The sequence below is a fragment of the Vanessa atalanta genome, chromosome 9, assembly GCF_905147765.1.
Source record: "Vanessa atalanta chromosome 9, ilVanAtal1.2, whole genome shotgun sequence".
In the NCBI taxonomy this organism is placed as follows: Eukaryota; Metazoa; Arthropoda; class Insecta; order Lepidoptera; family Nymphalidae; genus Vanessa; species Vanessa atalanta.
In genome coordinates, this window is record NC_061879.1 from 2,960,589 (window position 1) to 2,975,061 (window position 14,473).

General features: G+C 31.6%; 1 protein-coding gene across 5 annotated transcripts; it reads left to right on the top strand.

Annotated features, from left to right (window-relative positions):
- Positions 1-2,878: 2,878 nt before the first annotated feature.
- Positions 2,879-11,705, top strand: LOC125066311 (neuroendocrine protein 7B2). Of its 5 annotated transcripts, none has more exons than XM_047674349.1 (7): positions 2,879-3,071; positions 3,171-3,239; positions 8,599-8,689; positions 8,887-9,110; positions 9,387-9,544; positions 10,608-10,792; positions 11,096-11,705. In XM_047674349.1, the coding sequence occupies exons 2-7, from the start codon at positions 3,235-3,237 to the stop codon at positions 11,168-11,170; spliced, it is 738 nt and encodes a 245-aa protein (XP_047530305.1). In that variant the 5' UTR covers positions 2,879-3,071; positions 3,171-3,234; the 3' UTR covers positions 11,171-11,705. The 5 variants fall into 5 exon arrangements, with proteins under 5 accessions (XP_047530305.1, XP_047530307.1, XP_047530308.1 ...); XM_047674351.1 differs by having other exon boundaries at positions 2,879-2,998; XM_047674352.1 differs by lacking the exon at positions 3,171-3,239 and having other exon boundaries at positions 2,879-2,998.
- Positions 11,706-14,473: the final 2,768 nt, after the last annotated feature.

Sequence of the window (14,473 nt, forward strand, 5' to 3'; positions counted from 1 at the left end):
AAGAGTTTAGTAAACACCACTTTTTTATATTTTTTCCATGATTGGTCTGGTACTAATACATTATTACAAATTATTCCTGGAGACGTCAGTCTCACTTGTAATATAAGAACTCAAAATCGAATCTTAGAGATTCGATTTTGAGCCTTGTATTATAGTACTGCCTCGCTGAGTATCGGGCATACACTTGTAGAACAAAAATTTAAGATTCGTTTTTGTTTTGTTGACGATTGTGTCATTACAGGTTTTTTTTTTTTATGGCATTTGTTTGCGGACGAGCATATGGGCCACCTGATGGTAAGTGGTCACCACCGCCTATAGACAAAGGCGCTGTAAGAAATATTAACCATTCCTTACATCACCTATGCGCCGCCAACCTCGGGAATTAAGATGTTATGTCCCTTGTGCCTGTGATTACACTGGCTCACTCACCCTTCTAGCCGGAACACAACAATACAGAGTACTGTTATTTGGCGGTAGAATATCTGATGAGTGGGTGGTACCTACCCAGACGGGCTTGCACAAAGACCTACCACCAAGGTTCCGTACTAATGCTGATTTCTTCTCATACACTTATGTATGGCTTGTAGCATATCGCCAATGTGGTAGAATAAGCTGTAGGTAACTTCTCCTTCAGATAAGGAGACCTTAAAATATTATTTGCCTATGGGGAGATTTAGGAGACATTAGAAAATAACCATCAAAAAAGTATATTCTAATATATGAATTAAATATATATGTAGATATTTGATAGATATGGTGTAATAAAACTTATTATTATTATTCTTTTGTCTTTTTACTAATTTTCTTGCGCTGTGCAAGCGCGTCTTCTACCTTTCTTCTCCTATCATCGTTGCGCACAACCGAGAAATAGTCGAATACACATTCTCGGTTGTGTGAAACATTTTTGGCTTTACTAAAATGTTCCCCGTGCTCCATTTGCCTTTTAAAAACCAAGATTTTAGGTAACAATCATTACAATTTATTTGGAAAAATATGAACTCTGACATTAAATATCAAACTAAGAATAGCAAAACACTGTGGAAAGGTACCGGTCGCGTGATACAGATATACTACATATAAATAACTGTTACCTAGAGAAATCAATAAAATCCAGGCTCTGATGCAACACCCAATTGTGTGCATCTCGTCCCTGAAATATCTTCCGTCTCTTTTATAGACGAACGTATGGAATAGGATCGTGCGAGGAAGACAGGTGCACTCGTAATTTCAATCAACAAGAAAGTAACAGCCATATATTAAGTGCATCGAAATAAAATCGATTTCGCAGTTCCCTCGCTACAATCTCGCTACGATGTAGAAGCGATATGACATCGTAATCAGTGCCGGCGTCAACAGCGTTCCAGTAGTACGAACAAAGAAAACTGCTACGAGATTTCAGAGTGATATCGAGGCTGTATAGATGAGATATTGGTACTACATCACGAAGCGGATGCGTTTGAAACTGTAAATTATTTTCGTAATACAGGTTTTTCTACTATTGAAACTCATTCCAAAATAATTATCTCTTTTTACCGCTCAATCGTCTGATCAAAATTTGTCTGATCACACACCTAACCATAGATTTTTGTTTTTTAGTATGTAGAAGAACGTATGTCATAAATTATAAGGATGTTAAAAGACTGACGAAACAGAAAAGCCGACGAATCTGTTACATATATAATGCCTTAGAAAACTGTGTGTTCGCGATTTTGAAAATTGACTTCTACGGTCAGCAAAAAAAAAAACAATTATCGAAAAATGTTTTTCATATCATTAAAGCCTATATCTTATATGGATAGTTGAAAGTTAACAATTTGGCAATGTTATGTTCCTCAAAATAAAAAAAATATTAACAATTATTTATCATTAAAAAAAAAACTTTTCAAAGGTTTGTGTCCTCGGGGAACCATTGATAAAAACATTTGTGTTACGTATGTTCCTTTTTTTAAAGTCATGTATAAGATATTGATTAATTGTTTTCTTCACGTATGACGTTGATAATGAAAAAAAAAATCACCTTGACCTTGTAACCTTGAGTTCACAATGTCGATAAAGGGCAGGGGGAAATTGATCAATGTTGAAACGCTTTCTAACATTTTAATGGAAACTTGAAATATGTATTATGTTAAAGCTAAGCTACAATTTTTTATATATACATATATTTATTTTCAGTAAGCGAAAATAATAAAATACTTCTTAATTATTTAGAATTATTTAATTAATTTATTAAAATCTTACAATTTTCTTGACCCGACTTTGACAGTTAAGTTTTTTTGAATATCGCCATTAAATACTATGAGTATCGTGCCAAGAAATCTCTCCATACGTCTCTGAAGCAACCGGTAGCCACGTGTAGTGAAGTCTTTTATTTTAAAGTTCTTTGCCAAGAAATTACACTTTTTATTTCCTTGAGCGCAATACGTGTTACTTGAATTCCTTATATGATTTTAAAATTTAAACATTTTACATAGAATTTGTCAGTCTCATTAAACTAGAATGTAATATTAGTGTAATCGAAGTATTCATATAAGGAAAATAATTATTTAAACAAATCAGCTACTTGATTGATTAACTGTTTACTAATTGTTATTTTATGGAAATTAAAAAAAAGGTTTTAATAATATCTATGAGTAATAAATGCTAATGTAATGATCGTACAACGTTATTATTAGATGTATTCTTAATATCCTTATAATTAATTGTTTAATAAAGTGAAAAATAATTAATTCAATATGAACTTTCTCGTAGTAATGGATGTTAAATGTCAAAGTTAACTTAAATTCAGAATACACCTGCGTAGATTCGCTTAGGGCGCATGCGTTGCCTCTATCGATCCCCCGGAAACGGTCACAGAAGCCCATTTCGCTGGTGAAACCGAACCGGTGAGTACATATCTAGGAAAATAGTGTCCCGGCCAAAAAGATAGTCAGTCAAAACCAAGTGCATGTACCTTGCCGTGGCGTTGATCATAATAATAGCAAGTTTGGTCAGGCTACAAGTAAGTCGGATTTTGATTATTATGAAATGGACGCTTTTTTCTATTCCTACACTACAATTTCTGCTCTGTGTAAGTAAGTGTTAAATGTTACTATCTTCTTCATACATTATGTTTTGCGTTGTAACTATTTATTTACGAGCTATTTATTTTTGTTTCGTCATCACCGGCAAAGGTGACCCTTGGCACGCGTCGCCCCATCCACGTCACGGCTATGACGCATTCACGCTGCCTTTTTGATGGTGTAAGACTTTTTATTTCTATGTTGCTTGATTATACATCTTTATATACATTTATGTGTTATGTGCGTGTCTTTGTCATGAGCCTTGTGATTTATTTTGTCTGTGATATATATTTATTTGCGTGCATATAACCCGCTCGCTGCTGACTTCTGCTGTAACAATAACTTGTGCGGAAAAAATGTTATTTTTGTTCTAAGAATGGTGATGCAACAAGTCGAGTCTGCGCATTAGAGGCTTTTGGCGTTACCTACCACTGTCGTCAATTTGTTGATAAAAGTAGTATATAAACTTGTGTCAGTTAGTAAAATAGTCAAAGATGTATTTTGTTCTCCGAACAAATATTTAAACGTAGATTTTTTTTTTTAAATATTTCCGTTCGAGTTTCCATCGAGTTGCATTCGATGATGTTGCGATAAATCATGGGTGCAAGACCTGCGCGTTGCATCCCCGGAGTATTGACGTTGGTACTTTCAGGTTTGACCTTTACCTAGGTCTTTCCGGAGACAAAGAACATTGAATATTTTATGTCGTCCTTCATTATTTGTTTTGCGAATGATGATTTAAAAATATATATATATTCTGATCTCAAAACAAAAAATTATAATTTGAAAATTAAAAATCTGACAAGTGTTAAAAAAAACTTTTTTTTACTTTTGGTAATAATATGTAAATAAATAATTAGGTATAAATATTATTATTTTTTATTTTTATTTTATTGGGATCAAGCCTCGGTTCATTATTACAATATGCAACTCGATGCGTTGAGTATTGATTTGTGAGCTGAACTGCCACCTCCCTTTCGAGATGATTCCAGGGTAGGGCAGGGCGAGAGTAGGGCGAGCTACCCCCCCATTCTAGATAATTCGTAGGCTGACCGGCGCAGTTGCGCGCAATGCATTATTGCACAATTTATTGATTTATGGACGGCCATTGCTATCATGTTGCGACATCGATATAGTTGTTTATTTGTATCTAATTAATAAAAAAAGCATTCAAATCTCATTTAGTAAGAAATTAATAGGATGTTCCCGATTTTTAAAAAGAGAGACATTGACGCTTTGCGTCGAAGTGTGCAAAGTGAACTTAAACTGAAATTGTATAAATATTTGAAAAAAATCAGGATTTTTACAAAATATATTTTTAAATTATAGTTCAGCCTTTGTTGGACTGTAGTTTTCGTTACTTTAAAAAGTTTTGTTTATTAAATTATTTAAAAACAAAACTACCTAAACAATCTAAACAACAAATTGTTAGAAACAGATTCAGTTTATGAATACTTTAGCATAAAATAATCTTTCTTTATTAAGAAAAAGTTTTTATAATAACAATAATCAAATAGATATAAACTAAACGGTGGGCTATAAAAAAAAATTGATGGGAATATCTATTAGTATGTATCGTTGACAGCGAAGGCGCTGCGCGGGCGGAGGACGCGCCGCTGTCCGCCCACTGCCGGCGCCCGCGCAGGTGCCCGCCCCGCGTACCCCCGTCAGAGAATAATTAAAAACATAGAGCTTTTTAATTAAATTAATATCACTATAATTTTGCGTATACAATAGTACTAATTTTATTACAATCTTGACATAAATTTGACATAGTAGTATGCAGTTTTGGCTTGATTAAGGCGCTGTTATAAAATAAACAGTTACTCGTATACCCTTACCCTTATAATTACCCTTTATAATAATTTTCCTGTATTCCTTATAATTAAAAATAATTTGGTAACTTACTATTTAAATTTAAATTTATAAATGGTAAATGAAAGTCCGGTGTTATGTACTAACGCAAACACAAAAAAGAAAATCTTCTAATATACGATATCGTTATAGCGACTAAATAAAACAAGTCATCTATCCAAAGGCGGCAAATTAATTAGGAAATATTTGTATAAAACCATCTACTCTATGGTCATAGAAAGTTTGAATGAACGCTAGTGAATGGAAATACTTTGCGATCATTTAGCTTGAACCGCACAAACCGGTCTTTTATCGCACTCGAGTCTCATTCAAGAGAATTACATTACCGATACTTGTTTTACGTTTTAAGAGAGATTTGAGATTGCTTAGTCTCTAGAGTGCATAGATTTTTATAATTTGTAAGAATATATCTTACAGCATAATAAGTTATTTTGAAAACGACAGAAATATAGTAACTACTAATACTTCTTCCTGGAGACCTTATTTGTTTTGTATATGTTTATTTAGGCGAGGTCCGTCGTTGACAACCTGTTGCTATCAAATGACAGGCATATGGGACTCTAGAATAGATCAATTATACCTCCTGTTATAAGTTTTTTTTTTTTTTTACTTTGCTAAGCAAATGAAATCATGCATTTTATAATGTGTAAAAATTTATTTAATTTTTATATCTCTAGTTTTCTTAAATCGTGTATCGATATCCAAAAAAGGTATATAAAACCTTAAGAATTCCATTGAATATTTTTCTGTCATAAAAACAATTAAAAGTAAGTTTGGGCGGAAGTGATCGCGATTTTCTAACATCATGTCGCGATTGGATTATTAGATATTAGGCACTGTTTAGTTTCAATCGGTCGTATCAATATTATTGACAAATAAAAATGCTCATATTTCTTTACCGTCATTTCAAGCACATATTTATTGTATGTAAATGGTAAAATCACAAAAAGCTTTTCAGCATAATATTGTAATGTTCTATGATAGAGTTAATATGGACAGGTTTTAGGTTGTTTGATTGTTTGACTGTTTGATTGTTTGATTGTTTGACTGTTTGACTGCTTGACTGTTTGACTGTTTGACTGTTTGACTGTTTGACTGTTTGACTGTTTGACTGTTTGACTGTTTGACTGTTTGACTGTTTGACTGTTTGACTGTTTGACTGTTTGACTGTTTGACTGTTTGACTGTTTGACTGTTTGACTGTTTGACTGTTTGACTGTTTGACTGTTTGACTGTTTGACTGTTTGACTGTTTGACTGTTTGACTGTTTGACTGTTTGACTGTTTGACTGTTTGACTGTTTGACTGTTTGACTGTTTGACTGTTTGACTGTTTGACTGTTTGACTGTTTGACTGTTTGACTGTTTGACTGTTTGACTGTTTGACTGTTTGACTGTTTGACTGTTTGACTGTTTGACTGTTTGACTGTTTGACTGTTTGACTGTTTGACTGTTTGACTGTTTGACTGTTTGACTGTTTGACTGTTTGACTGTTTGACTGTTTGACTGTTTGACTGTTTGACTGTTTGACTGTTTGACTGTTTGACTGTTTGACTGTTTGACTGTTTGACTGTTTGACTGTTTGACTGTTTGACTGTTTGACTGTTTGACTGTTTGACTGTTTGACTGTTTGACTGTTTGACTGTTTGACTGTTTGACTGTTTGACTGTTTGACTGTTTGACTGTTTGACTGTTTGACTGTTTGACTGTTTGACTGTTTGACTGTTTGACTGTTTGACTGTTTGACTGTTTGACTGTTTGACTGTTTGACTGTTTGACTGTTTGACTGTTTGACTGTTTGACTGTTTGACTGTTTGACTGTTTGACTGTTTGACTGTTTGACTGTTTGACTGTTTGACTGTTTGACTGTTTGACTGTTTGACTGTTTGACTGTTTGACTGTTTGACTGTTTGACTGTTTGACTGTTTGACTGTTTGGATGTTCGGATGTTCGGATGTTCGGATGTTCGGATGATCGGATGTTAGGATGTTTGGATGTTTGGATGTTTGGATGTTTGGATGTTTGGATGTTTGGATGTTTGGATGTTTGGATGTTTGGATGTTTGGATGTTTGGATGTTTGGATGTTTGGATGTTTGGATGTTTGGATGTTTGGATGTTTGGATGTTTGGATGTTTGGATGTTTGGATGTTTGGATGTTTGGATGTTTGGATGTTTGGATGTTTGGATGTTTGGATGTTTGGATGTTTGGATGTTTGGATGTTTGGATGTTTGGATGTTTGGATGTTTGGATGTTTGGATGTTTGGATGTTTGGATGTTTGGATGTTTGGATGTTTGGATGTTTGGATGTTTGGATGTTTGGATGTTTGGATGTTTGGATGTTTGGATGTTTGGATGTTTGGATGTTTGGATGTTTGGATGTTTGGATGTTTGGATGTTTGGATGTTTGGATGTTTGGATGTTTGGATGTTTGGATGTTTGGATGTTTGGATGTTTGGATGTTTGGATGTTTGGATGTTTGGATGTTTGGATGTTTGGATGTTTGGATGTTTGGATGTTTGGATGTTTGGATGTTTGGATGTTTGGCCATCTGGATGTTTGGCTGGTTTTTTGATTGACCAATTGAAGTTCCGTGCCTTGTAAAAAGACTAAGCGATTACGTTGTCTTTTATGAGTATGTTTTCTTTCCAGACCGGCTGTTTTATTGGAGTATCAGATTTAGGCTTGTTTGAATGGAATATAATAATTACCTATCTAATTTGCTACTTTTTAGGGTTAGGCGACTTCTTCACCGAAACTTCCAACTAGAATTGATATTGTTATGAGGACCAAATAAATAAAGACCTATTAATTTTACGCGCAATTAATTTATTAGTAAATTAATTATTAAACTCATAGTTGAATGAATTAATAAAATTTATTGATAAGCTTATAATGGACATATAATTATTGATTTGTCAATTTATGATTATAAAAAATAATTTTAAAATTGTAATATTAATGCAGATACATACATCAAAGAAGCCGACAAGGAACGCCAAAATGTTACATAAGATTATTATCTTAACGCCTACGATCGCTATACAATAGATTCGAGTGATTTTTTTATAAATAAAAACATCTCATAATATTGTTATGTCATGTTAAGTTGTATGGCTTGATTGATTTGCATCTTCGCTCATAAAATGACAAGCATATAAAAAAAAAAACAATCGACTATTTTTTGTAATAACAATGAGTAATTTTAAATTTTCCGTTTTTTTACACTCATTGATTTTATAATTACTTTATTATGATGAATTACATGTAGCATATTTATAACATTTTTTTACATACATACAAATACAAGAAAATTAGTGGCATATGTCATATATAGTAGACAATGTGGCAAGGTCGTTCCGATGGAATTCCCGTCTGATTCGAGTTGGTTTGATTGATTTTGTTCTACAGGCAATACGTACAAGCTAATAAATCTGTTTCTATTGACTGGATAGCATATAAAAAGTGACCGATCAGCCGCAAATTCAATCGGTACGATCCCCACCCTTGCCCTAACTCACCCTACAAGATTTTCGGAGTTATTAGCTATGATAAAATTCACATCGACATTAACATTTATATTTTATTTTATTTTTGTTGTATATTGTGGTTTATGAACTCGATGATGTTTAGTTCGATGAAAATGATTACACATATTTTTCTTTTAGATACGCAATGGGCCCCCAAGGAGTTCTGGTTATGGCCATAAGCATCGTCGGGGCGATGGCGTTTATCCCCCATGGTTCTATTGGGGAAAAGGTTTGTGAATTAATATCGATTTTATTAGATAAAACTCACTAATTTGTTTCTTGAACGAACTTATTGGAAAAAAAGGAGTTAGATAGCTCATTTATAGAATATATCTGACAGCTCACGATACGATATGACGTTTTGCGATTTTATTGACAGTTAAAGTTAAACATTATAGAACTTCGTAACAATGGATGTGTTTGTAGGAGCATATGCTAACAGAAGCTTTGCTTCGTGAAGTAGTCGAGCGTATGGGCAAGGACTTAAACGATGCAGCGTCAACTTACCTCGACTTTCCGTCGAACGAGAGGCACCTCGCGTTGATGTCCAGGGCCAACAAAGACCTGGAGAACGAGCAGCTGGATTACGACTCTCTGATCGACGGCAACCCCAACCCCAGCCTGCGCGACCAAGAGTATTTGCAGCACAGGTAATTAATAAAACTATTACATATACATTTTTTAACTTTGTCTTATGAAGTACACATAGATAATTGTCTTATTGTGTTAAACACCAAGCTTGTACGACTGCAGATCATAAGGTCCAGAGTCTTCGGACATGACATTGAAAACCAGTCGTCATCGGCTACCGTGACCAAAATCGGCCAGGGCATATTGCAACAATATCAAATCCATAGTTTCATTACAGGAATAATCTTATAATTTTAAAAATGTTTGAAAGAAATTGATTTTAAATTATATTTTAGTTCATTATGGGGCCATCAGTACGTAACCGGTGGTGCGGGAGAGGGTGATCAGCGTCTGCGTCCATCCGGTCTAGTTCCAAACCGTCAGATGATTAAGACCGACGCGGTCCTCCCAGCATATTGCAACCCACCTAACCCGTGTCCTGTTGGATATACCGGTAAGATATTAGTATATATATTAAATATGACATTGGTGTTTGTTTTGGAACATGATCGATTCGTTCATTCATTGCATCGCATTTTTTATTTGATGCATGATTGCAAGGTACTTTTGTTTGACATGATTTTGTTGTGTTTATTGGTAGGTTGCGGATCAGTAATAACTTCGTCTAGAATAATTTATACAGGAATTTAAACGCGTGCAGAGCCTTAACTAGTGTATGTTAAATAAATTAGTGCCAGACTCGTGTTAAGCATGTTATGTACTTCTACTGAGTATATAAATAAAATCATAAATATAAAGAGTATGTACAACAATGTATATTGCAGTCAAAAAGTTTTGAAGAAAATATAAATAGAAGATACCTAATACAAACGAATGCGTATCATTGGTCGAAAATATATAAAAAAATATTTTAAAGACAATAAATTTGTTATTCGATGCAGTAACACTGCAGTACCTAAATTGTATTGTCACCGGGACTTTGTGTGTGACAAATTACAGCTCAATCAATAAGGTAGGATTCTTATTCAATGTCTAAGGCTGGATCCACACATTACTGCTCAGTATAAATAAAAGAAAGCACTAAATCAGAAATGTTTGAGAAAGTATTTGAAAAAACGTTACAAATCTAACTAAAGATAGAAATCAGTCCGGAATTAATTAGTTTAAATTTCTAAAACTTTTTATAATATTACAAAAAAATATACCGATGTATCAATTAAATATCATGAGCAAAAAAAAATTTTTTTGTATTAATTCGCGGTGATTTTATATTTTTTATATTTATTTATTTTTGCGTAGTAGTAACAAATTTTTTCTTGGTGTAAAAGAGATCGTTGAGATGGCTAAAATGATACCATTAAGCCTTATTTTAATAAAGTCTAGTTAACAATCCAGACTTTAATATTATTTATTGATTAAATTAAAGAAAATCGATTTTGAATCAATCTGCGATATGCGAACATATGTATATACACTAATCAAGATACGAATTTTGTAGTATAAATGATAGCCGTAAGCCAATTTAGTCAAATTCTTACGCTTATTTGTAAACACAGAAGAACAAGGCTGCATTACGGACTTCGAGAACACAGCCGCCTTCAGCCGCGAGTACCAGCTTTCACAGCGATGCATGTGTGACGGCGAGCACATGTTCAGTTGCCCGCCAGAGCCGCCCTCCGAATACGAGATGCGATTCCCCGACCACCACAAGAACCTCGTGGCCAAGAAGTACAAGGACGATGTTAGTATTAATTAGTCATTTTGCAAAATTAGTACAATACAGTCCTTTAAAGTTTCGCTTGAGGGAATCGCCTTGTCCGTCACGATATCCCGATGAATTGTTTAAGTATTAAATATATTGACGCGATTTTGTTTTCGCACAAAGCTTATACGTACTTATTATATTGAATTTATATTTTAATAACAATTTAAAAAAAAAAGATACGTGAATTTTTCTATAAGTCATGGCAACATTTTCAATTTAAAAAAAATGCCATTCGATAAATTAGAATTCAGATTTTTAACGTATCGATTACAATTTTAGGTGGAAAACCCGTACCTACTGGGTGCACGCCTACCTATAGCAGCCAAAAAAGGATTCGACGTTCACATTTATTAATTTTTGTCTTGCAGTAGTTCTACATCACAGTGTTAGATTTTACTAAATGTCTTTAAGATGATAGGATATATATTTGTGTAAACATTTTCTGATCAACATTGCAATCTCATTTTGAAACGAGAAGGTCCTTGCTATTGGATATGGTTTTGTATTTAAGATCTTAGGTAAGGCATCGCTTTACGACTTTCACGTTTACAAATTCGTATGAACGTCATGTTTTTAAACAATTCTCGTTTTAATAGTTCATTTTAATTTACACTACTCGTAAGTATTATAGTTTACTCCACATTCTTTTAATTTTTGAATTATATCGTTATTTTTTATATATTATATTTACTTACTAAATAAAAGATAGGAGGCATGCACGAAATAACTAACATGTACATATTATATACTAAAATAGTTCTAAGATGTACATTACATAAAGATGACGGACTATGCACTTATAAACCGTAACCCGATAGTTAGAAGTTATAAGTATATTATTAGCAAGATGAATAACAGATACTCATTTAGAATATGACATTTAAAATAATTTATAGGCTATAATTTAACAGAAATTATCATTTGTTTTTTTTTTAAATATTTTATAATACATACGGAACAGATTTATTGAGCCAATTTTTATTAATAGTTTCGAAAATTATAACAATATTTAATTGATTTCAAATTATAAATAAACATTTAAAAAAATCTATATCACCAGGACTATGAAGAACAACAACCTTAATTACTTTTCTTTTAATAATTAGGATATTTAAAGTATTAAAAAAGATAAACTAAAATGAACGTATAGGACGGTTCCACATATTCGTATCTATGTGCATAAGTCGCGCACTAACTTTGTCGTTTTAAAAATAATCACGGTTTATGGTGCTACCATAAGCCATGATTATTTTTTAAACTGATTCAAAATAATGCAAAACCTCGTAGCTTTATCTTACAAAGATATAATTGAAAATTGAGAAAACTAATATTTAATAATTGTTTTTAAAAAAGCTAAAATTCAACTCCACTTAATGATATAAAAACATTTTTTTATACAAATATTATCATAATTTACGTTTCTTTTTTTAAATTTCTATTACACTAATTGAAAATTATTATTACTTAATTAAGTTATAATTGCGTTAAATACGCCACATAAATAAAAAATAAATTTTGCATGAGCACATTCTAAAAGTATTAGTTATATATATATGCTAGATTTAGAAAGTAAGAAAAAATCTATAAAAAAAAAAATGAAAAATAAGTGACTATTAGTTTTATTAGTTGCTGATGCTTGGGTCTGTAAAATTCTCTTTAAACTATTTTTTCAATTTGGGGTCTTGGTGCACTGCACTAAATTACCTTATGATAGCTACGCCACTGTATGCTATTCACAAAGTAAGTCTTTGTTGTCCTTATAATCATAATATTAAATTTTATTAATACCAAAGATCGATAAAATAATCAATTATGTATTTTCATTTGTTTTAAATATTTGTATAATTTTGTCAGAATTTTGCAGACTCAGATCAGCCACGGAATATCTTTCAAGTATTTGCAGCGTATCGTAAATAATTAGCTGGCGATTAGATACAAGTTAAAATGTCAACGACGAGTGATGGAAAAATATTAATAAGATATTCGTAAAAATAATAATATATAAATAGTTAAAATCCTTAATGTGTCATTATTCAGGATTTCTCATATTGTTGCAAAAATGGCCACGCTAATGATATCGATTCGTAGCCACGTATAGGCCGAGACTATTTTGCGAAATCACATCTTACGCCTTTGTCGTGACTTATCATATTAAATTTAAAAAAAAAGCTACAGATACACGAGAATAAAATGTACCGTTATTTTCATAGTGTGGGTTAGCCCTTATATTAATTTTTAATGTTAATGAAATAATACAATCAAATATTTTAAAAATCAATTTGATTTTAAATTAACTTCACACCAAGTTGAGATTATAATCGTGTTATGATATATTAAAAACTAAATTTTCATCTCGTGCTCATGTTAAATAAAAATATCAAAGAGATTTTATTGCAAGTTATTGGAAAAATAGTTTTGAAACATTAAGGATTTTAATAAATTAGCTTATATGAAATCGTGATATTTATAATAATTAAAATAAAGAGAAATAATAAGCCATAGAAAAACGTATAAACCTCATAGCCTAGTAAGATTTCGGAAACATTCATTAGCTACGAGTATTATACGTACATTAAAAAGCATTTCTATGACGTCAAAAAACTTTTAAATTTTCTAATACATAAATCGGAAATTATCGCTTATTACGATAATTTTTTTTTATATTTGTATTTTAATTTTTTTTATACAAAAAATAATATAATTAATAAATATATCTTTTTTATATTTATTTATTAAATATTTTGCTTAAATGTAAAAGTTTTTATGTTTGTCACTCAATCGATTTCGAACGAGTGACAGATGATAAATATTATCGTATAAAATTTGCATAGAATTCTAAACATTTATAAAATAAAATAATGTTTATCTTAATTAACACTCAGTTTGAAATAATAACAAAGCCTCTTATTTGTTTAAATTTAAATCAATCGTTGTCCATAAAACATTTTGAAGACACGCGTCATAGAGAAGTTTTTTAATTATACATACTTGTAAATAATATGACCATTGTCAATTAAGGAAAGATTTATAAATGACAGCCGATTTCATTCCATTTAACTCGTACACTATTCGCATTTCAATTGAACTTTCAGTTCAAATTTGAATATAACATTACTTTGTTAACATGATCTTATTTAGTTTAAAAAGCAAATGAAAACGTAAATTAATTTATTTACATAATGCACGTAAAAATATTTATTCATTACATTTGAGCATTTATTATTTGTAAATTACACCGTGCATAAATCTTTTCTTAAATGTCACGAGGTACTACATTGATCGAAAGCACCGATAAAGATTACTACAATTTTTTATAATAATTGACATTTCAAAAAGTCTTCCTTAGTATTTACCAAACAAAATATAAATACACTAAGTAAATAGTTATATTGTAAAATATGTAAATATATAACTCCAAGTGAAGACAAGTGACTCATTATTCATTCAATATATTTATCGTTTACTGTGTTAGTCCTAATTTGCGTTTTAAAAAGTAATTGATTTTCTTATTTTCGAATATATTTTTTAATAATAATTTGAAGGCTTCGATCAATATATATTAATACTTTTTTCATTAACCTGTTTAAAAAATGGCAATACCTTCATTTTTAAATTTATTCTATATTTTATTCATTCTTTTTTATTTCGTTTAGTATT